Here is a 24162-nt window from a genome sequence, read left to right as displayed (position 1 = left end):
CCAGAGATTTTCAGGCACCAACCCCCCAACCCCAGGATTTCATCAAATGGAATAAACTGTACATACCAATTAGACAGGGACAACGTAATTTTCCCTTCTGTAATCCCTTCCCCCAACAACACACTCATGGCCTCAAACGAACCCTGCAAGGGGCAGGTCCTTCTGAAACCCCTGCTGTTAGCCCCACCCCCATTCCCTGCCCTACACACCTTCTTCAACAAGTGTGAGGCCAGGTTCAGGTCATCCATCTCCACTGCCAGGTGCAAAGGTGTCCGGCCACTCTGCCGCTCGGCCATATTGACGTCAGCTCCCTTCTCCACCAGCAGCTCCAGGCAGACCAAGCTCTTGTTCTTAACCGCCAGGTGCACGGGGAAAAGCCCTGGGGGTCCAAGGAAGATCTCCCGTTGCTCCCCACCTTCTGCACTCCAGAACTGCCACACCAAAAACTGCCCCGTGAGCATGGCTCCAGAACAGCCTGCCCACCTGCGGTCCTCAGCGCTTTAGACATGTGTGGTGCTGCCCCAGCAACAGCACTATTTAGACCTGCCAGGCCAAACTGCTCGGAGCCTGCTGTGACCGTCCTATGAGAAAGGAGGACTTTGCCGAGACCTCTTTCATCCCCCAGCCTCATTCGCTTTTTGCCTGGTTCCAGGAACCTCAGGACACCCACAGGGATCAGACCCCTCTACAACAGCACTCGCCCTGCAGTCCTGCCCTCACTCACCCGAATAGTTGGGTGTCTCCAGGAGGTGAAGGGCGTGGGGGCCCAGCCGGCAGAAGAGCGTCCTCAGCATATCCTGATCCCCCGACTGAACAGCCAAGTGCACCACAGAGTTCCCATAGCGGTCCAACAGGGTGGGGTCCGCCCCTGCCTGCAGCAGGTAAGCAGCCACTCTGGGCTGCCGGGTGATCACTGCCAGGTGCAGCGGAGTCTGCGGAGAGAGAAGCGGCAGCTGCCAGGCTCCCAAGAGTGGTGAAACATGCAACAAGGTGGCATCAGAATCCCACTAGTAGGCTCACTCTAGGACCTTGGATTGCCTTCCACCAGTCTGCTCCCTCATTTGCCAACTTCCTTACTACCTAGACTTGTGCTTCTGTAACCTCATGGTTGGGTTACTGCAATGCACTCTAACCTGGCCTTCCCTTGAAGACAACCCAGGAACTGCAACTGTCTCAGAGTGTCAACTACTGCCAGGGCCAGCTGTGGGACCGTTCGATGCCCAGTCTGAAACAGCTATGTTGACTGCCGGTCTGCTTCCCAGCTCAAATAAAGCCCCTCATAACCTGGGACCCACAACTCCTCCCATACGTCCTTGTGCACCAACTACACAAGTCAGGCAGCCACCTGGCCCATGTGGCACTGGCCAGAGATGGGACCTTTGCAGTAGTGGTTCTGGGACAAAATCGGCTGCGTCCTGGGATAATGGCCACTCACCTGCTGCAAATGGTTGGCGATGTTGATGATCTGCTGATTGGGAATGCTGACTGCTACCTGGACCAGCTGCCCAATTACAGCTGTCTGCTCATGGATGATGGACAAGTGCAAAGGCCTGCGGAAACAGAGACACTGGATGTGGGGCAAGGAGAAACAGCCCCCCCCCCCTTGAGAAATCCTCTGGGCCCCCGCACCTGCAGCAGAAGGCACTGTTTCAAAGAGAGGCACCACCCAAGCCAGCTGCCGATGCTCCCATCTCCTCTCCCACTCCCACCACAGCAGACTTACGTGTCTCCGTTCTCATCCTGAGAAGCAGCCAGATGCCTTTGAACAGCCAGCAACAGCCGTGGGTCAGCAGTGACGGCGTAGTCCAGAAGCGCCCGGGCGCTGCGCCGAGCCAGCACCAGCATCCACCTGCTGTAGTCCTGAGCTAGGAGAGAAGAAGAAGAAGAGGGAATCAGCACCACCGTTCCCTCCACGCAGACACACGTGGAATGCTGCTCTCCTTCAACTGGGCCTCAGCCGTGACTTGCCCTGATTCCCTCTGGCTCCTGGACCAGCGTACACCACCTCTTGAACAGGTGTCTCATCTACTTCCTAAATTATATGACACCTGTGCTCAAAACAGTGGAACCATTAAAAAACAAAAACAAACCACAGTCCTCTCCTAACGGCTTATTTATCTTAATCTAGACTGGGGGAAAGGGAGGGTTATTATTGTACCTTTTAATTCTGCCCGTAAGCCGTCTTGAACCGTGGGGGATGGCCAGATACAAATGTTTTCAAAACTGCATACATAGAAGACTGGCAGGATCTTCCATGGGGTGGGGGTGGGGGGTGTCTTCATTTGCTCTCCTGTTATTCTCCCTCCCCATCCAACCTTCTCAACTGGCTTTTTGCCTTTAGAGGCAAAATGTAGGTCATGCTCACGCACATCCCACACTACCTTACATTCAAACTCTTAAGTATCAATGGATGAAGATGTAAGGATGGGCAATTTGTTACCTGACTGCCACTAAAGTGGCATTTAGAACAAGAGATGTAAAAAGGAGTGCACATTCATGCTCAATTACTAAAACTGAAGGAGTAATGAAATGTGTGTCATGGGGTGGAAGAAAACGATTAAAAGGAAAGAAACTGGACCACTACATTTGCAAGGCTTATGCCAAAGTTTACATTATACCCAGGGTGGTTGTGTAAACATGGACCGGCTGGCTCTCGGCTGCATGACCCAGCCCCAAGCCATCTCTCCCACCATACCGTGCTGCAGCAGTTCCAAGTAGCTCTTTTCCTCCATGGAGAGCTCGTTCCCCTCTTCTGAGGAACGATGTCCTGCCTCTTCCAGCGGGTCAGTCCTTGCCGCCTGAATGCCTCTCCCTCCCTGGTAGCTGCCCATGGGGTGGGTGCCAGAAAGGTAGATGTTACTGCTGTAAGGGTTGTATCCAGACGAGTGCCAAGGACTCCCAGCTGGAGGTGCAACACAAACGCAAAACAGGGATTTCGGAAGACAGGAAAGAGCAACAGGTAAAAAATATCCAGCTGGTACCACAGAAATCCAGGTTCTGGGCTGGGTGATCTGGGGCCAGCCACTCAGCCTAACGTATCTCACAGGGTTGTTTGGGGGGGGGGGCAGCCTGCTCCTTGAAAGAAAGGGGGAGTGTGGTGGGTTCACTGTTAGCAGCCCTGAGCCACTGCAAAGTTGCAGCCTGCATAAACTGGAAAATTTCTGACAAAACCAAACACGAGGCTTCTAGACATTATATCTGAACAATCTCCCAATTCACGGAAAGATCCTCATTCATCCCTCACCCAGCTGGCAGTGGCTGGAGGTCGCCCAAAGCCCCTGATCTGCACGTTTCAAGGCCTACACTGCAGACTGAATTCAAGCACCGGGGCAGAAGCAGAAAAAGAGGGCAGGAGGAGCAGGAGGAGTCTGGGTTTATAGCCCACCGTTTTTTTCTGTAAGGAGTCTCAAGATGGCTTGAAAATGCTTTCCCTTCCTGTCCCCACAACAGACTCCTCGGGAGTCGGGGTAGGTGGGGCTGAAAAAGTTCAGAGAGAACCGTGACTGGTCCCAGGACACTCAGCAGGCTTCATGTGCTGGAGCAGGGAGACAAATCCAGTTCACCAGGTGAGAGTCCGTCGCTCTCAGCCAGTGTGCCATGCCAGCTCCCACAAGGTCTCAAAGCACCACAATCCTCACGGAAGAGTCATCTAGTCTGGTCATCTTCTACTGCCCTGAGGCTCACCCATAGGAAGAGATGTGAAGGGAACTCCAATCAGCCAGTGAAGCTACAGTTGCCTCAAGAGCAAAAAACTTGTTTTAGGATTGCCATTTTTATCTTCCTTTCACCAAAGTGGTAATTAAACAAACCACCACTAAGATGCATAAACAATTTAATCCCACACTTTCTCTTGAGCATACTGCCAGCATCAGAATAGTGGCAGAGAAGGAAGAGTTTCCTTTCTAAATGCGTATCTTGTACTTGAGCTGCATAACGACAGAGGCAGGCCTTAGGCAAGTCCGTCTGTTGATCATAGAGTGTGCTTACAGTTTGTTAGGGGGGTATTCCCGGAATCCTGTATCTGCTTGGAATAACATTGTTGCTGCTGAGATATATGTAACCAGCCTGCTATATGTACCCACTGCCATCTGTGCATTCTTTCCTTGATCTTTGCTTTATGGTTTCACACGCCTGTAGACAACTAGGCAACCACTGGGGTTAGAAACTTGGGGTACGTCTGCTGAGAAGAATGTTTAGCTCCCCAGGACTTGATAGCTGCTACTGGATCCCACTGCTTACAGCAGCCAGGCAACTCAGCAGTAAGAAGCGCCAGATCTTGGCGGAAAGAAGTAAAGCCTGTATGAATTCGAACCCAGAAACCTTCTGGGAGCCTTTGCCAGGAAGGAGCACGCTTACCTCCTCCAGCGCCGTACCCACCAGCACTGCCGCCAGAACCTCCCATGGGCGCCCCACCCCCGAAGTGCTGAGGGAACTGAGGCAACGTCTTCTTTCGCTTTCTTTCCACTTCTTCCTTATCTGCAGCCAGAGACATGGAGAGGTTAGGATCCATCAGACCCTTACGTGGGAGTAGGTGCGCCTCGACTGGAAGGGCCTCGTACCTTCCACCACTGGGTAGTAAGTGAACTGCTTGGAGTCGCTCACGTCGCCCCCTCGCTTGCGCTTCAGCTGGAGGAACACAGTCACCGGACGGTCTATCTTGCTTTTGTGGTAAGGTGGGGTGCGAAACACAATGGCATACTGCAGGGGCAGAAGGGGAGAGGAGTCATGCCATGGGCAGATCAGAGAGCCAGGTCAAAACTAGCCACATAACATTTCAACAGAGATCAATGTAAAATTCTACACTTAGGCAGAAAAAAAATGAAATGCACAGATATAGGATGAGTGAAACCAGCCACATGCAAAAGGGATCTGGGAGTCTTAGTAAACCACAAACTTAACATGAGTCAGCAGTGTGATGCGGCGGCCAAGAAAACCAATGCAATTCTGGGATGCATCAATAAGAGTATAGTGTCTAGATTGTAACTGTACCACTCTAATCTGCATTGGTCAGACCTCACCTGGAGTACTATGTTCAGTTCTGGGCACCACAATTTAAGAAGGATATTGACAAGCTAGAACAGGTCCAGAGGAGGACAAACAAAATGGTAAAAGGTCTGGAATCCCCGCCCAATGGCTTTGGGACCTGGGGATGTTTAGTCTGGAGAAACAAAGATTAAGGGGGGACACAATAGCTATGTTTAAATATTTAAAGGGTTGTCATGTTGAAGAGGGAGCAAGCTTGTTTTCTGCTGCCTCAGAGACTAGGACATGGAGTAATGGATTCAAGGTGAAGGAAAAGAGATTCCAACTAAGCATTAGGAAGGACTTCCTGACATCAGGGCTGTTTGACAGTGGAATTCACTACTTCGGAGTGTGGTGGAGTCTCTTTCTTTGGAGGTTCTTAAAGAGAGGCTGGATGGACATATGTCGGGAGTGCTTTGATTGTGTGTTCCTGCATGGCAGGGGTGTTGGACTTGATGGCCCTTGTCGTCTCTTCCAACTCTATGATTCTATGTGGCCAGATCACCCCATCCTCAGGTGATGCCAATGCCCTTCTCAATGAATGAGCTAGGAGTGGGGCGGGGGAGGGGGCAACTTTCACCTTCCAAGCCTTGGAAATGTCAGACGTGGAAATAAGAGAGACCGTAGGAAAGTCCAAAAGCAGTTTATTCCAGCTGATACGAAGAGTAACAGTGTAAAGCAGGATCTGAGCTAGAGAGCTCAGATCCTGCTTTACACTGTTACTCTTCATATCAGAGAGCACAGATCCAGGACTTATATCCTTTAATCCCCCCCGTTTCGCCCCACACCAAATGTCCAGTACAGTTTCTACTACAAAGCTACAAAGAACCTGGGAACCTTTCACACCTCTTTGAAGATGGGTTGGCGCCAGGGGATTGCTAGGAAGGGAAGAGGGAAACAGGAAAACAATTGCAAATCACACACAGGAAGACATCAAGATACTGACAGGCATGGTCCTGACATTCCACCCCCCTTAAGACCTCCCCCCCGTTTCGGGCGATCGGGGTAAGCCCGGTGAAATGCCTTTACCAAGCGAGGGGCTCGGACATGTTCGGAATCGACCCATTCATTGTCCCCAGCTGGGAAATGGGTCCAAGCGATAAAATACTGTAGCCGGCCACAATGCACCCAGGAGTCTAAAACCTCTTCCACCTTGTGGTGAGGCTCGCCCCTCACCGCAACAGGGGCTGGCACCACCAGACAAGGGTGCCAGTCATCTGGGGGAGGCGCCTTCTTGAGGAGGCTGCAATGAAAAACAGGATGTACAGACTTCAAGTTCTTAGGCAACTGTAACTCGGCCGTCACCTCGTTAATCACTCTGAGCACCTGAAAAGGTCCAATATATTTTTTCCCCAGTTTTCTACACCCCTGCAGACCCCGCAAGTTCTTGGTGGACAAATACATCCAATCCCCAACCAAAAGGGTAAGTGGCTGCCGTTTCTTATCGGCCTGCTGCTTGTAACCCTGCTTAGCCTTCTCCAGGGCTTGCTGCATCGGCCCCCACGCTTGCCGGATGGTCTGCATCATTCCTGCAGTTCCACGGGTCCCTGCTGGTCCTCCCCCAAGAAAGGAAACGGCTTAGCCGACTGTCCCGAAACAACTTCAAAGGGTTTTTTTCCCGTGCTGCTATGCACCGCGTTGTTGTAGGCAAACTCAGCTAAAGGCAATAGGTCAACCCAATCGTCCTGATGGAAATTAATGTAGCACCGTAAGTATTGTTCAAGAGTCGCGTTCGTACGTTCGCTCCAACCATCGGTCGCCGCATGAAACGCTGAGGAAAGAGCCTGTTCTGTGCCCAGCAGCTTCAGAAAGTGCCGCCAGAACTGTGAAATAAACTGTCCACCAAAGTCCGATACAATCTTATCAGGGGCAGTGTGTAGCCGGTAGATGTGGGTTACAAACATGTGGGCCAACTTGCTCGCTGTCAGCAGTGATGCGCAAGGGACGAAGTGAGTCTGCTTCGAAAACAAGTCCACGACCATCCAGATCACCAACTTCCCTCTGCTGGAAGGGAGGTCAGTGATGAAATCTGTGGAGATCACCTTCCAGAGTGAGGGTGCTGGCAGGGGCTGGAGGAGGCCGGGCACCTTCCCTTGCACCCTCTTGGCCATCGCACACGTGGGGCAACCTTTAACATAAGCCTCCACATCCCCCCTCAACGTCCTCCACCAAAACTGTCTATGGGTCAAATGCAATGTTTTCACAAACCCAAAGTGTCCTGCCGATTTTTTCATCATGACATACCTGCAAAGCTAGAAGGCACGCCGCCGGAGGCACATAGAGTCGATCCCCCTTCCACCAGAACTCCCCCTGTTTCTCCAGTTGGTCGTCACCCTCATCCTGCGGCACTTCAAGTGCCCCCGCCCCCCTGAGGGCCTCCTCCAGTGAAGCGGGCACGGCGGGGGGGACTGGCGCGACTCGCTGCTTGACTATGGGTGATGACTGCCAAGCCCAGTTGGGACGGGGAGAACACTGTCCCGATCGGGGTGGGGTCCCTTGGGGAGGGATCGGGCAACCGAGACAAGGCGTCGGCCAAGCAATTCGACTTCCCGGGGAGGAAGTGCAGCGTGAAGTTGAAACGGGAGAAAAAGTCAGCCCAACGAAGTTGCTTGGCGGACAATTTCCCCGGGCACGAAGCACCACCAAGTTCCTATGGTCGGTCCCCACCTCGAAAGGGAGGGCCGCGCCCTCCAGCCAGTGGTGCCAGGCAGTCAAAGTGCACTTGATCGCCCCATCTCCTTGTCCCCAACCGTCCAGTGACGCTCTGCCCTCGAAAACTTGCGGGAGAGATAGGCACATGGATACAACCTCCCATCTCCCCCCTTCTGTAGTAGGGCAGCACCCATAGCCTTGTCCAAAGCATCAACATGCACAATAAAGGGCTTGGAGGGGTCGCCATGGCGTAGTATAGGTTCCGACGTGAAGGTGCGCTTAAACGCCTGGAAGGCTGCCCCGCACTCCGGGGACCACAGCAGTGGAGCCGAAGGCTTGGTTGCCACTGGCCCCTTCTCCTTCGTGCGCAGCAATCAGTGAGGGGGAGAGCCAATCAGGCAAAGTTAGGGATAAAGTCCCAATAGAAATTGGCAAAGCCCAGGAACGACTGCCACTGACGCCTGGTGCGGGGCTCCTGCCACTGCAACACATCCTGCATCTTACCCGGGTCTATCTCTAACCCCTGGCTGGAGATCCGGTAGCCCAGAAAGTCCAGCCGCTCCATATGAAAGTCACATTTCGAAAGTTTTACAAACAAGTCATTGTCGAGGAGCCGCTGTAGCACAGCCCGCACAGTCTTAACGTGCTCCTCCGCCGTCTGGGAGTAAATGAGTACATCATCCAAATACACCACCACCCCCTTGAACAGAAAATTCTGGATAACCTCATTTATCAAATCCATGAAAGTCCCGGGAGTCCCAGATAACCCAAATGGGAAAACATGGTAGGCAAACTGGCCCAGCCTCGTGTTGAAAGCCGTCAGGTGCTCGTACCCCTTGGCGATCCGCACCCGATAGTAGGCTTCCCGCAAATCCAACTTAGTGAAAATTTTGCCCGTCCCCAGACAACTCAGTAAGCCAGACAGTAAGTCCTTTATCTGGGGCAATGGATATTTGTTGCATGCGGAGACTGTGTTCAGTCCCCGATAGTCAGTACACAGCTGAAGAAGCCGTCCTTCCGCACAAATAGTACGGGAGCGGCAAAATCACTGGTTACCCTTTTTATGAAACCTCATTTCAAGTTTTTGTCCAAAAACTCCTGAGGCGCCTGGGCTTCCAATGGACTCATGGGGTAGAGGCGGCTTTTCGGGAGCTTAGCACCAGATAGTAGTTCGATCTTACAGTCAGTCTTACGGTGGGACGGCAGCTTGTCGCACTCCGTTTCCTCGAACACCCTCCGAAGGTCCTGGTAGGGTTGAGGGATGGCCAAGACGTCCAGTGTGCTCCCAGCCACCTCGTGGGAGTCCCCCACCTGCAGTGGCAGAAGACCGGACATATGGTCGCCGCAAGGAGGGTCAACAAATCGGATGGAGGACCAGGAGATATTGGAGTTGTGGTCCCATAGCCAAGGCACTCCTAGCACCAGGGAATATTTGGCCACCTCAGCGATGATGAACCGACGCTCCTCCCAGTGCCCCCCGCATTGGAGGAGGACAGGTTTCATCTGATGCGTGGCCGGTGTGCCCCCCAATGTACCCCCCTCCATCTGCTCGAACAGGATGGGGCAGCGCAGGGGGACCTGCTGCAGCCCCAACTGGGCCACTAGGGATTAGGGCATTAGGCAGCGGGTGCACCCCGAGTCAACGAGTCCTTGCGTCTGAACACTAGTCCCAAAAGTCTGATTTGACACAGTCACAGAAAGAAGGAATGGACCGTTGGTTCCACTCACCCTCAGTTCCACGGCCTTAGAAGGGACCTGGCATCGGGCACGCTTCAGGCCAGGTTGCTGTCGTTTCCCGCCAACTCCTCCCTGGACTTGGGGCCACCCGCCTCCTTGGAGGCCGAACTCACTTTGCGCGGCTCCACTTGTAGTCCTTAACCTTTCTTTAACAGGCACTTTTTCTCTGGACCCTTAGCCGTCCCGGCCTTTGTTGCGCCACTGGCAGGGACTACTGGAGGGTCAGGTTTCTTGCTAGGACACACGGCCGCTTTGTGCCCCTCTCCGCCACAACTCAGGCAAAGTCCCAGCCATCACCGCCGGGCATAAAGAGATTCCCCTCCCTCCTTGCCATCGTGAGCCAGAGAGGTGCCCCGCGACGGGGGCGGGGAGAAGCCGGTGGGGGGTTGCAGACGGACCTCTGCCTCGCCCGCCTGCGTGTACCACCCCGCCAGGGAGGTCGGCTCCGTAGTCACCATGGCCCATTGTGCCACCTCTGGGTGAAGCCTCTCTCGGAAGAAGTGGATCATCACCTGCTCCGGCCAATCCTGGACCACCCCGGCTAGCTGGCGGAATTCCGAGATGTACTCACTCACAGATCGGGACCCTTGCCTGATCTGCCGCAACCTGGCACAGCCCTTCTCCTCCTCGAACGGATCCTCGAACTGCCGCTGCAGTGCTAACATGAAGCTGGGGAAGGAAGGCAACTCTGGGGCCCGACCTTTGTAAAGTCCCACATACCAGCCGGCCGCCGCCCCCTCCAGGAGGGCCCCCACCTCATGTACTTGCTCGATCTCGTCCTCATAGTCACCACCGCACCTCTCCATATGCGCTTCGACTTGCACGAGGAAGTAGAGTAGCGTCTCCATCATCCCGTCAAAACGGGCCTTCAAGCAGCGACACCGACGCGGAGGCTGCAGCCTGGGTGGCCCCGGCAGCCCGTGCGGCACGTCGTTGGGGGGCGCAGACACCAGCTGCCCCCCCCACTGGAGGCGGTGGCAGCTGCGGTGGATCCTGGCAATCCTGCTCTGCCGCCTTGGTGCGGGCCAAGAGGAGTTCCATGTTGTGCCGTAAGAACATAAGAACAAGCCAGCTGGATCAGACCAGAGTCCATCTAGTCCAGCTCTCTGCTACTCGCAGTGGCCCACCAGGTGCCTTTGGGAGCTCACATGCAGGATGTGAAAGCAATGGCCTTCTGCGGCTGCTGCTGCCGAGCACCTGGTCTGTTAAGGCATTTGCAATCTCAGATCAAAGGAAGTGTATCTCCTGCCGCATCTCGTCTCGCTCCTGCCGCCCACGCTCCCTGCCTGGACCCGCCCACGCTCCCTGCCTGGACCTGGACCCGCGACCACTTGCTTTGCGCCGCCGGATCCCACTCCGAGTAAATTTCCTGGTCCATGGATTGCGTGAGCCAAGTGGACTCATGCTGCCCAGCCGCCTTGGACCCCCGCACGGCCGCCGAGAGGGGGCCCAAGAGTAGGGCGATCCCACGCTCTCCTCACGGTTGGTGCTTCACGCGGCACCCAAGTGAGGATCGTGTGTGAGGATCGTGTTGGTCGGGGACGGAAGCATCCTTCTCCTCATCTCCTGAGTCCAGGTCGTGGGGCATCTCATCCTTGTCTGGAACTCGCCCCATTCCCTCATCAGGTTCGCCAGCCGGGGACCCGCCTGCAGCTCCATCCTTGCCAGCCTTGGATCCAAGTGCGGGTCAAACTGGGAGCTCCTGTTTAATGTCAGACTCTCGAACGTGGAAATAACAGAGACCGTAGGAAAGTCCAAAAGCAGTTTATTCCAGCTGATGCGAAGAGTAACAATGTAAAGCAGGATCTGAGCTAGAGAGCTCAGATCCAGGACTTATATCCTTTAATCCCCCCCGTCTTGCCCCACACAAAATGTCCACTACAGTTTCTACAACAGAGCTTTAAAGAACCTGGGAAACTTGCACATCTCTTTGAAGATGGGCTGGCGCCAGGAGATTGCTAGGAAGGGAAGAGGGAAACAGGAAAACAATTGCAAATTACACACAGCAAGACATCAAGACACTGACAGGCATGGTCCTGACAGAAATCAGGTCAGAAGCTTTTCAAAATAAGTTTGTTTGCTGCAAGATGCTGACAAAAAGGTCATTAAAGGAAAAACTTGGCAAGTCTCTTGGGAAGAAATTTCTCTTATAAGAGAATCGCCCACGTATCTCTGAAAGAAACATCCCTACGATTCTTGCCTCTGAACATGACAGGCATTCCCCTGCAGAGCTTCATAGGTGGAAGAGACAGACAAGGTGGGCGAATCTCTTCAGTAGACAGGCAAGGAGATGAAGCCCTCGGTGCCAGCCAGCACCAGTGCAGCAAGTTTCCCAGAGCTGAGCATTTGGGGCCTCAACATAACCCCCACCCACCCCCCAAGAACACTTACAGGAACTTGCCAGGGATGCAGAACAACAAGTCTCTATTTACTAATCAGTTACACAGAGCCAAAAGGAGAGGAGGAGTATAAATAGGATGTTGTGTTTTTTCCTTGTTTTATGGCTGTGTTCCAGTAGTATTTTCTCCTGACGTTTCACCTGCATCTGTGGCCAGTCACAGATGCAAGTGAACCATTAGGAGAAAATACTACTGGAACACAGCCATAAAACAAGGAAAAAACACAACATCCCACTGATTCTGGCTGTGAAAGCCTTCAACAATACAAAGTATAAATGCTTCAAAATAATACATTCATTTAACAAACATTTTCCCCTTAACATCCGCAACCAGGAAAACCAAACCCATTTGGTGCAGGGAATATTATTGTCAACAGACAACCCCACTCTAGTAGTGGGTACAAATCACACTGCTACACCTCAGACCATAAATCACACACAACCACAAGACTCATCATGAACCAGGATCTTTGGGTCCAAGTCCTGTGCTGGAGCTCAGGGCCCACAGCTTGTCAAGGGGCTTTGGTTCAGGCCTCCATTACACACTGTACCTGTTTGTGTACATCTGTGGGGGAGAAGTCCCCAAAGGCTTGCCAGCCATTCTCGTCGTCTTCATAAAACCGTATTTCAATATCATCTAGAGAAGGAAGGAAGTCACTCGCTGTAAGAATTTCAGGACTGGCGCCACAGCGCAGGCACCTTTGACCCAGCAGAGCCGTCCATTTTTCAAGATCCACCCTCCCCTCCCCCGCAATCTACCTACTAGGCCAGCAGCCCCCTGCTCTTCCTCCCCTCACTAGCCCTGGCTCAATTTAGATCCCTCTGTGCCTTTTAGGACTGCACCTTTCTCCTGCCCTTCCTTTTTGCGTTTCCTTCTCTCAAGGAACTTCCACCAATCATCAAAGGGATCAGTGCAGCTTTGTTTCTTGCAAGGCTCCTCCCAGGCCTGGGTCTCGCAACCTCTACAGCAGCAAAGCCCCTGCCTTCCCTCCTCCTTACACTAACTCCAAACAGCTTGCAGACTTCCAGGCCCCACTGAAATCACACTGACGGCATCCATCCGACAGGTGAGCTGATCTTTAAGCCTCCTGAAAGGTGAAGTGGGCATATTTGGAACAGCCTCAGTAGGCAAGAGCAGACCTACAAGGTACAAGCAGCAACACTCCCAGGACAGCAAAGGGAAGAAATCAACAGGAGGAACAGGACAGCCCTTACCTTTCTGGACCTTGTCACACAGCAGGTAAACTTCATCCCCACCTCGTACTGAGCCGGCCGTTTTGTCCATCCGGGAGATCTTCAGGTTGGAAGCCCCAGGAGACTCTGCAGAACAAGAGATGCCCCATCAATGAGATGCCAGGATCTCCGCCAGAGGAGAGCTTGTACACAGCCATGCATAAAAAAGAGAAACAGCAAACTGCCCCTATTGCTGGGGCTGAACTAGCTTCAGGAATCTCTCCATCATCTGTCATTTCCACCACACACCCCACTACCAAATGCCACTGGAGAGACTGGGGAACAGTCTGAGATTCCTGCGGTTTCCTCCTGCCACGCAAAGTGAGCCTTTGGAGCAGGGAGTCTTTGCTTTGCATATCCCAACTCAAGTCTATTGTACTCCAATGCTCAGCAAAGATGGTAAAAGGGTGCAAACTATGAGAAAAAGGGTGCAAACCAGGAGGAGATCCCCTAGAGGGTACCCACTCTGGGCAAGACATGATCCCTTGCAGTGGGGCACCTTAATCCTGGGCCCTAAAAGCAAGCATGGAGATCCTCTGGGCCCCAACAACAGAAGCCACCCCGTGCTGACAGAACAGAGGAACCACATCAACAAAACTTATTGGCCGTAAACACAGCCCTGCTCTTGCTCTTCAACAAAACCGGACCAAACAGTTTGCTGGTATTAAACCAAGCTTTCAGCTGCTGGATTAGAAACTAAAAAGCCGACTCTTGCTTTCCTGGGGAAAAAAGGACACCTGGAGGTGGCTCTGCTCAAGCATCTGACAGGTTATAGAATCTCAGAAGCGGAAACCAGGTAAGAGGTGGTGCCCCCCCCGCCGCGGCCCCCCCACCCCCCAGCATCAGTTTAGGATTCTGAGCATCCTGAGGTGGAAGAGGAACTGCTCAGGATCAGAAGCACAGCACTCCCCCCACCCCAAATCCTACTTAGTCACACCGAGGGCTGGACATGCATGTGGAGATTTGATTCATTTTATTTAAAACATTTCTATGCCACCTTCCCCCCTCCCCACAGATGTTAGAACTTTAAAAATGTGAGAACTAAAAAAACTAGAATGATAAGAAATTCATAAAAAAACAAACAGCACCCGAGCCAGGGAAGAGGGCTGTTCATGGTTACTGGTACGTGCTGGGCAAAGGAAAAATGCTTTTGCCCACTGGCAAAAGACGATGGTAGAGGGAGACCCGAGAAAGTGTTTTCTTGGGTTGCCGCCTGTTGAGCTTTGGGGGCAAACGAAGTAGGGCTTCTGAAGGTGTGATTTATCGGATTTAATATGCTGCTCGCAATGTTCATAAAACATTTAAAACATCTAGCAAAACATCCAATAAAGTATAAGAAAACATCTAACAATGAACATCTAAAAAGTATAATAGAACCCAACTGGTGTATTAAATTTCAGTTCAGTACAAAATTAAATAAATACACATCATGACACCACCAGAGGGTCCTAATGGAACTGAGTAATCAGTTGATAGATAGAGGTTGGAGGGGTGGCCTAGAAGGCTAACCATAGCTGCCTCAACCATATGCCTGCTGGGACAATTCTGTCTTACAGGCCCTGCAGAACTGCATAAGGTCCCCCAGGGCCCTGCTCTCCTCAAACAGAGAGTTCCATCAGGTTGGGGCCACAGCTGAAAAGGCCCTGGCTCTGGAAGAGGAAGAAGAAGAAGAAAAAGAAGAAGAAGAAGAAGAAGAAGAAGAAGAAGAAGAAGAAGAAGAAGAAGAAGAAGCAGAAGCAGAAGCAGAAGAAGCAGAAGAAGCAGAAGAAGCAGAAGAAGAAGAAGAAGAAGAAGAAGAAGCAGAAGAAACAGAAGAAGCAGAAGAAGCAGAAGAAGCAGAAGAAGAATTTGAGTTTGGATTTATTCCCCGCCTTTCTCTCCTGTAAGGAGACTCAAGGGGGCTTACACACTCCTTCCCTTCCTCTCCCCACAACAGACCAGTGAGGTTGGTGGGACTGAGAGAGTTCTGAGAGAACTGTGACTGGCTCAAGGTCACCCAACAGGAATGCAGGAGTGGAGAAACAAACCCGGTTCTCCAGATTAGGTGGCGGCAAACCAGTAGGTGGCGGCACACCAGTTTTCCCTTGGGCTGGGGACTGCCAGTGGTTTGGAATTTGCTGAATGGAACAATCTCAGGAGAGGCTGTACCACAAGTATGCTGGGCCCAGACCATTTATGACATTGTACATCTTGTCCATGGTACAAGAACTATGAATCTGATTCAGTGCTCCACACAAAGCCAGTGCAGCTGGAGGAGCACAGGCTGAATATGCATTCGCCACGGAGGGCCCAGAAGAACCTCCCCCCCACACACACATCCTGGATGAGCTGGAGCCTCCAGAGCAGACTCAAATGCAGCCCTGCGTAGAGCACATTGCAACAGTCCGGCCATTGCAGATGACCAGAGTATACCGAGACGTTCATATGGGAGCAGGTGGTCCTTAAGGTCCCAGTCTGCATGGGGCTTGACCTGGGTCTGGAAGCAAAATGGAAACCAGTGAAGATGCAACACGGCTAGAGCGATCTGGTCCCTGAGACCCACTCTAGTCAACACTCGGCCTGGGGAATTCTGTACCTACTGCTGCTTCTAGACCAGTGGTTCTCAACCTGGGGGTCGGGACCCCTTTGGGGGTCGAACGACCCTTTCACAGGGGTCACCTAAGAATCTCTGCATCAGTGTTCTCCATCTGTAAAATGGATAAATGTTGGGGTTGGGGGTCACCACAACACAAGGAACTGTATTAAAGGGTTGCAGCATTAGGAAGGTTGAGAACCACTGTTCTAGACAGTCTCCAATGGCAGCCCCATATGCAGCATACTGCAGTCATCCCATCTAGATGCTACCAGGGCACGCACAACAGGCAGAAAGATATTTTCTGCCCAAGAACAGCTGCAGCTGGAGCTTGTGAAAAGTGCACCCAAGCACCACTGCCACCTGTTTATCCACCAGGAGCACCTCCCAGCTACAAATCTGTTCCATTAGAGGGACAGCAACCCTGTCCAAAACAAGGGACAGCCCACGCCCAGGGCAGATCTTTCCCCAAACAGCAGCAACTCTGTTTTTTAACAGGATTAAGCTTCAGTTTAGCGGCCCTCATTCATCCCAGCAGTGCCTTCAGGCAAGTGCTCACAGCCCCAGCCTCAGCCTCTCTGACCCGACCCCTCCCCCCGCCTCAACTGAGAACAGATCCTTCCCTGCTGCATTGTCCTGCCACACCTTCTGCTCCCCCAGCCCCCGCAGTCCGGGCACCTGCACGGTCGCTCTGTGCTGCACTGGGTCACCCTGGGGAGGTGTCAGCCAGGAGGTTGTCTGTCAAGCTCAGAAGAGGCAGGGACTCCCATCGCCCTCCCCCGCCCCAAACCGTTTCAGCTGAATGGTGAGGTTTGGTTTCTAGAGTCACAGACCAACGTTTCTTGGAAAAGGGGGGAAGATGAAACCCTGAGCAGCAAACAGGAGCTCGACTGCCCGGCCATTTTCTGCTGACCACGCATGACACTCACTGCTGTCGTGAATTGGGTCTGAAATCACCGGGGTCAAGGCGAGAGTGAAGCCTCCGCTGCTGTCACGAAGGTAGGCGCTGAAGCGCAAGCGGACGATGCTGAGGTCCATCGTTTTCTTCAGCTCCTTCGCCTCCTGCTCAATGGCCGCTAGCTCTGATTCTGCCAAAGCGGACACCAGAATATAGTGAGGAAAGGCAACTCGCCGGGGGGGGGGGGAGATGTCCTGCACACACATCACCGGGTGCCCTCCTCCACAGCCGCTGGGTGTTGCATTCAGAGTATGTGGCAACAGAGTGGGCACTGAGGCATCTGAAAACCCAGACACACAGATGACTCCACACAAAGGAACATGTGGCCCAGCCGCTCCGAGCCACGCCATCTCTGCTCGAGAGCCACAGAGGACGTGACTCCATATTTAATCATCATCTTCCCCTTCTGGCCAAGGAGGGGAAACCCTTCCTGGCTGAGCCTTGAACAAACTGCTGGCCAGGAATTTAGTCTTGTTAAGATTTCAAAATGATAGTGCACATTTTTTTTCACAACCTATGGAGGGAGTGAGGCCACAAGAACGGGACTTTCTTAAGGCTGCCAGCTTGGTCTGTGGGTGAGGCCAGGTGCCGGGGCGCGCAATGCTCAAAATGCACCGCCAACATGAGACACTGTGTTTTGACCAAGCCTTGCACTGATCGAGTGCAGCATTTATCCCACGTATTTCCCCCAAAGCACAAGGCAGCACTAGATCACATTTTGTCATCCATGTCCACTCATGGGGGTCAGACACAAATGGGAAAGTCTTCCAACTTGTCTTCACTGGCCCTCCATTTTAACAGTGACCACCCACAGAATATGGCCAGAAGATCCTACTTATTTTAGGGAATAAGCTTATGAAGCAGCAAGAAAATGAGACTTTGCACATGCTCCAAGACCTTGTATGTTCTGCTTTTCCATTCACCTGCTTTCTTCCTTCTTCCTACTCCTCTCCTCCCTCTAACTTATCTACCACCAGGTATCCTTGATTTGAAGCCCACCTGGAAGTTTAAGTGTTACAATCCTGTTTATGCTGTTAAGTAACTCATCAAATATTTGGGTGGGGCAGATGCAAAGTCTTCAGGATCAGCTCCAGCCAAAACCCTCCCCCCTTGTCCCGTTCTCTCTCCTACAAACCTCCCCACCCCCACCCAGCTCCAGGCTACCTGTCAGAGGCTGTGCTCTGTTCCGAATCTTTTGGTCCTTCAGTTTTTCCTTGATTATCTCCATCATGTTTTTCTTCGTCACATGAAGAACACCCAGGTTATTGAATCTGAAAAAGAACACCCATGCGCAGCATTCAAACACAAGCCACAAAGCACCAGGCTGGGTAGCTACCTCTCCACAGCCACAAGCCAATACATCCAAGAAAACCAACTATGGAAGACAACAGCATGTGTGCTGAAGGGCCATGCACTCTGGACTAGCTTCCTGTTCACTTTCCCTTGCCCTGACAAAAGTATATGAGAAGTTCACAGACCTACACGGAAGCCACCGGAAAACGAGGCTACTGCAGCAAGATCACGTGGCTGGAGGCCATCTATGTGCGAGGCGGCAGCCAAGGCGGCAGCAGAAGTTTGGCCAGGGTCCCCCAGACGTAGCACAGGAAGGAGCAAAAGGCAGGGACCCTGCTTCAGTATTACAGCCAACCGTTTTGTGTAACCCCAGGACTGCAGAACCTACAGAATATTCTTGCTTATTCTATATTCCACCTACATTTTATATTCCACCTACAAGGATGGAATACAGGAATTCTATATTCCACCTACATTCTATATTCTATATTCCACCTTCAAGGATGTGGGAAAAACGGGCTGTTTGCGTATTCTCCTCTGCAAAGTCTGGATTTTCAGTTTGATTTGGTCAGGCAGTGAGAATCCCAAAACGTCACAGCTCCTAGAAGTTTACTTCTTGAGAACTTCAGCACTGGCCTGCTAAGACCAACCATACATATCCAGCATTAGGCGCTTAAGATTTGTTTTTATTAAAGATACAAACATGAAAAATAACTGTACTGTGAACCCAAAGTCCCAAATTTGAACCTCATCTCAGACACAAACAGATAACAGAAGTCAGTTTCTCAGCCTCCCTATGTAACAGTGGGAACAAAGGATAACAGAGGGAAATTTTGTCTTCCATGATAAACTTGTTTTGGCAGCGGCAAAAGGATATTACAAAAGCAGCCTCTGTGCAACCAATTCTTCCATAACTCTTCCCCGTACAGAGAATGGACAAGAGATTCAAGGTGAGCTTGCTTGGAACCAGTTGCTGCTTCTAAAGCAGGAAGATTCTGGCCTTTCCATGAGCAACAGTACAGCTCCCAACACCCAGCTGTGTTATGGAGAACTGCTCCCCTGGCACAAAATACAACACCCTCTGCATACACAACCAGTGTACAACAAATGACATAACCTACATTCTGCTCACATGTGCAGGAGTCCTTTAATACTGTTATGATTGGGAGTTCCTAAACCCAAGGCAAACTTTATTTTCCCAAGAGTCATGAGAAACAGGAACTGGGTCCAGCCTAGAGCTGCCAAAGGCAACCTGGCTGATGCGCACGATTAAGCGCAGAGCTATGAGCACAGAGGCCCACAGGGGCATCATATCTGGAGTTGGGACTGTGAGAGGGAAGATTTTATCTCTGCAGGCAGAAGGATTAAGGCGTGAAGCCTTCCTCTGTTCGCAATTGGAGTGGAGTGAGAAGCAAAGGTGAACTGAAGCACAGGAGAGATGAGAAGGACAGCTCAGCTTGGACACATGAAAACCCTTCTCTGAGGTGCACAAATGGAGTGGAAGGGATGGGTTTGCTCCACCTGAAGGCGACTAAGCTGGCTAGATGTTTTCACTTTATACTTCTTTAGATCACTATCTCTTCCTGACTCTCTTCTACACAGGTGATCCAGTTTAATATGTTACGATGAAGCTCTTTCATGTCTTAAGAAAGCAGACTGTGACTGAAATCTCACTTACACACTCAGACTACTCTTACATGCTAAACGACATACTCACAGGGAAAGCTAAAATAACTGGAAGCTCCGTCCTTTGTGCTTGCTCAGAGGCAGCCTTATCAGGGTCCCGCAAAGCACTGGCTACTGAGAGGTGACTGAGGAGCTCAAGCGGGCAACCTGTATGCCAGGCCTTCTAGTCATTTGGTAAGAGATTCTACTATTTCTTGCAGCTGAGTTACAGAGTTCCCCACCAAAAAGATAAACTCTGCCTTGTGTAAAGAACAGCACAAATGGGATGTTATCAGTATGGAGCCCCAAAGTTTCCTAAGGGGTCAAAGACCCCAGCAAAGACCCCCTGCTCGATGGAGCTACTGCAAAGGCACTGGAGTCCACTGGCTCAAGCCAATTCACAAAAAGTCACACACAAATAGGAAATTAGTCTTAACTGAGCTCCACCCCTCCTCCCAATACGTACTGTGCAGTCATGTCCTTCGGGCCCACCGTCACAAGGCAGTTCCCAACTTCATTGCACTGCTTCCCTACCAAGCTGTGGGCGTGCACCTGAGGCGGGTCTGTGTGAGTCACAAGGTCCACTTCTATCCTAGCCTGACCAACGAAATTAGAGATCTGCCAAAGAAAAGGGATCCAAATGTTACCCGCTGGTAGGAAAAGAAAACTGTCGTCCCAGGAAGATCTTTCAGCCCCCTAAGAATTACCTTCAACATCTTATCCCACTCCCCCACCCCACCAAATTATCAAGGCATTTTCAAGCCACTTTGGATAATTTGGGGAGAAACCCGCCATCCAGTACAAGAATAAAAATATAAACATTTGGTTCACACGCGGAGGTCCTACAGGTTCCTAGGACCCCAGCACACTCATACCCACTCGTTTCTAAAGAAATTGTTATTGTGCCCAAAAAGCCCACAGTAGACTAACACCTTCATTTCCCACCTCCACTGTCAAGCTAGAAACCTGCCACGTGATCTGCAGCAGATTCATTCATCCTTCACCCTCCGTCCAGGGCCTTGCTGCTCTTTTACCAGCACAGCCCCAACAACAGGGCTAAATGTCTCCAGCCAGACTTCAGTTGCAGTAACTCGATCTCCACTGCTCAACGCCCCCAGCCCCCCAGGATTCTCCAATCAGACTGGGTGGGGTCCTGTGTGGAGCTCCTCCCATCCCACGACTCTTTTTACCTCAGTTCCCCCACCCCCGCGCCTGTATTGCCTCAGGTACTTGCTTGGCAAGCATCCTATCCAACTTCCAGCACTCTGTTCTCTGTTCCCTTGAAGCCCACCACTGCTCCTGAACATGCTGTGTTCTCTCTGATGAGCCTGTCCATGCCTCAATTCCCTGCCTCTTCAAGTCTGTTAGGCTAGCCTCATTTTCCCTTTGCCAAAGGCTTGCTTTTCTCTGCCTGTATTTCAAGCCTCCTGGGCTCTGGGCCCCTGGGACCCCTTGGCAGAGGTTCTGATCCCAGTCAAATGGACAACTTTCAATTTTCTACAGGACCTTTTGATCCTTGGTCAGCTGCATATTCTGGGCTAAACCAACTCAGCGAGGAGCTTGAACATCCCAAGTAGGCCTCTGTTCAGAGCCATTTCGTCACCTCCAACATACAGTGACCCTATGAATTAATGACCCCCCAAACTTCCCATCAACTGAGGCCACCGTCACTCCCCTCGTTGAAGAAGAAGAAGAAGAGTTTGGATTTATATCCCCCCTTTCTCTCCTGCAATCAACCCATCTCCTCTTTTCCTTCTGCCTTCCACTTTCCCCAGCATCATCCTCTTTCCCAGTGACTCTTGTCTTAATGTCATGATGTGACCAAAATACAACAGCCTCAGGTCATTGCAGCTTCTGGGGAGAGTACAGGCTGATTTTGATCCAGAGCGTACTGGTTGGCGGTTTGGGGGCAGCCCATTAGGCTATTCATCAGACTCCCCCACCCCCAGCACCACATTTCAAAGGCATCAGCTTTCTTAACTGTCCAACTTTCACACCCTCCACAGCCACACAGGGAAGACGATGGCAGGAATGACCCTGGTCTTGGCACCCAGGAACACATCCTTACAGCCTCCAGCTGTTTGTTAGCCCCTTCCTGGCTGCCCTTCCCAGTCTCAGCCGCCATCTGGTTTCTCAGCTGTGGTCTCCCTTTTGCTCGCCAGCCTTAAGTAGCTCCCCGGTGGCCATTACGTTGATCTTCTTGATGTTCTGCAGTAATTCTGCTTTGGCCCTTTCTAGTTCAGGGGTGTCCAACTCTGGCACCCCAGATGTTCATGGACTATGATTCCCATCAGTCCCATCAAATGGCCATGCTGACAGGGGCTGATGGGAATTGTAGTCCATGAACATCTGGGGTGCCAGAGTTGGACACCCCTGTTCTAGTTAAACCTTCAGCAGTAGTGGCTTCAACTCTTCACTATTTTCTGCCAGTAATGGGGAGTCATCTGCGTATTTCAAATTCTTAATGTTCCCTCCACCAATTTTCGCTCAACCTTCATCTAAATCTAATCCATCTTTCCTTATGATACCTTCTGCATACAGATTGAAAAGACAGGGAGATAAAACACATCCCTGTCTGACACCTTTGCCAACTGGAAACCATTCTGTTTTTCCATATTCAACTGTAACAGAAGCATCTTGTCCAGTGTGCATCAAAACAATCAGATATTGTGGCACACCCATTTATTTTTAAATCAAACATAGTTTTATCATGATCCGCAGTCAAAACCTTTGCTGTTATCTATGAAACACAAACTGATTTTTACTGAACCATTCCAAAGCAAATACCAATCAGAATAAAGGTATCATGTTAGTTAGTGCATCCTAACATATCTGAGGCTAAGCAAGAACCAGTGAAATACTTTACCAATACATTATGTAGTTCATAAAATTTCAGAAAGCCATGTTCTGTCTCACCAAAAGAAAAAAACAAAATTGTAACTTATCTGGCCACATGTTGGATTGTCCTTGTTTTAGAACGCTCCATTTGGGTCCTGGAATAACACTGGGACCCAAATGGACCCTTCTAAAACAAAGATGGTCCAGCGGGTAGAAGAAGAAGAGTTTGGATTTCTATCCCCCCTTTCTCTCCTGTAGGAGACTCAAAGGGGCTGACAATCTCCTTGCCCTTCCCCCCTCACAACAAGCACCCTGTGAGGTAGGTGGGGCTGAGAGAGCTCCGAGAAGCTGTGACTAGCCCAAGGTCACCCAGCTGGCGTGTGTGGGAGTGCACAGGCTAATCTGAATTCCCCAGATAAGCCTCCACAGCTCAGGCGGCAGAGCAGGGAATCAAACCCGGTTCTTCCAGATTAGAATGCACCTGCCCTAAACCACTAGCCAATTAAGTTACGCCACTAGCCAATTAAGTTACAATTTTGTTTTTTTCTTTTTGCAAGACAGATTATAACAGTCAGCAACATTATCCTAACTGGACAATCCACTTGTCTGTAATATTAAGGGGGATGGGAAATATTTTAAAACTATTATAAAGCTCAGAGCCCCCCCCCTTTCAATCGACAAACCCTTGTCTAGGCAGACTGGTGCTTACTTTGACCGTGGGGTAGGTCTTGTGCCCCTTCTCACTAGATGCTCCCGGCAACCCACCATGTGAGGGACCTTCACAGCCATAGCGGAACCGGAAACCTCGCTGCAGGTGCAGAAAACAAAAATCAGACAAACACATCCTATCAAAGGGACCCACACAATGGCATCAAAATCACCTCTGACAGAACGTGGCTGGCACACCCACTTTGCTATAAACCAGGACATTCTTACCTGCTTTGGTTGCTCTACTATGGTGAGAAATGGGCCTTCAACTGAGGATTTAAAAAGAAGAATGAGAGATTAAATTCTGATTGAGGCCAGTTTTTCACACATGGTCCAGTTAAGCAACACTACACTGACAGGACAAAACACACCATGAAGTGTCTGCCTCCCCTCCTCTTTGCAGTGTCTTCCTGACCGAAGTCCCTTACGTGCTCCTTACCTGTCTCCATGAGCAGTTCTTTCTGGTCCATCATGTGATGGGCAAATTGGAAATCATCGTAGTCGATTCCATCTAAGCACTGCTCGGGATGAGAAGGAAGAAAGAAATAGTTGCTTATGTTATGATCACACCGTGTTGGAAAAGAAAACAACCCCCCCCCCCAATAAAAGTAGCCCTTGGGGGGTGGGGGTTTGAAGGGTCTGGGGCCGCTATGACTGATGCAGCTAGAAATGGGACAACTTTGTTTTTCAAGAGATGTTTTCGACTTAGCTCACCATGGGCTGGTTTTGTCCTGACCCGGGCAGGCAGCCGCCCCCCACCCCGGCCAGGCGAGGGTCCGGGGCCGCCTGGGAAGGAAGAGCGGGGCAGCGATAAAAGCCATCCCACAAGACAGCAGCCCCGTGCGATGCAACCGGGGGGGGGGGGGGGGAAATGTCCACAGCCCCCCCCCGCCTCCCCTTAAGGGGGCTCGCGAGGGGTCTCGGGCTTCCCTGAGGGGAGGCGGAGTCTGTCCGTCCCACGCAGACCCCTCCCCGCGCCGCCTCTCCCCCCCCCCATCCAGCCCCGGCGAGGCGGCGGCGGCGGCGGCGGCCTGGTTCGGGGAGGGGGCGGGCGACCCCCTTTCCTGGGCAGGCCCCGCGGGGCGA

General features: G+C 51.6%; 1 protein-coding gene across 6 annotated transcripts in view; it reads right to left on the bottom strand.

Annotated features, from left to right (window-relative positions):
• The window catches only part of NFKB2 (nuclear factor kappa B subunit 2), an 86602-nt gene that overhangs the window by 2837 nt on the left and 59603 nt on the right, over nt 1-24162 (bottom strand). For 5 of the 6 annotated variants that reach the window (XR_007245208.1, XM_048504879.1, XM_048504883.1 and 2 more), the window contains 15 exons: nt 23516-23594; nt 23305-23345; nt 23078-23176; nt 19997-20148; nt 17737-17843; nt 16544-16702; nt 13025-13129; nt 12361-12446; nt 4560-4698; nt 4357-4476; nt 2696-2902; nt 1724-1865; nt 1436-1550; nt 725-932; nt 210-379 (listed from right to left, as the gene is read on the bottom strand). Coding sequence is in view for 5 of the 6 variants with exons in the window: in XM_048504879.1 (XP_048360836.1) it covers nt 210-379; nt 725-932; nt 1436-1550; nt 1724-1865; nt 2696-2902; nt 4357-4476; nt 4560-4698; nt 12361-12446; nt 13025-13129; nt 16544-16702; nt 17737-17843; nt 19997-20148; nt 23078-23176; nt 23305-23345; nt 23516-23594 (1929 nt within the window). In the remaining variant the exon portion in view is untranslated. Of the gene's footprint in view, nt 1-209; nt 380-724; nt 933-1435; nt 1551-1723; nt 1866-2695; nt 2903-4356; nt 4477-4559; nt 4699-12360; nt 12447-13024; nt 13130-16543; nt 16703-17736; nt 17844-19996; nt 20149-23077; nt 23177-23304; nt 23346-23515; nt 23595-23790; nt 24133-24162 lie in introns of those variants that run through there. The other variant, XM_048504884.1, reaches the window with a different exon arrangement.

The sequence above is a fragment of the Sphaerodactylus townsendi genome, linkage group LG08, assembly GCF_021028975.2.
Source record: "Sphaerodactylus townsendi isolate TG3544 linkage group LG08, MPM_Stown_v2.3, whole genome shotgun sequence".
NCBI classification, from domain to species: domain Eukaryota; kingdom Metazoa; phylum Chordata; class Lepidosauria; order Squamata; family Sphaerodactylidae; genus Sphaerodactylus; species Sphaerodactylus townsendi.
The sequence above is the reverse complement of the archived record's forward strand: the minus strand, read 5'-3'. Positions and strand labels throughout refer to the sequence as shown.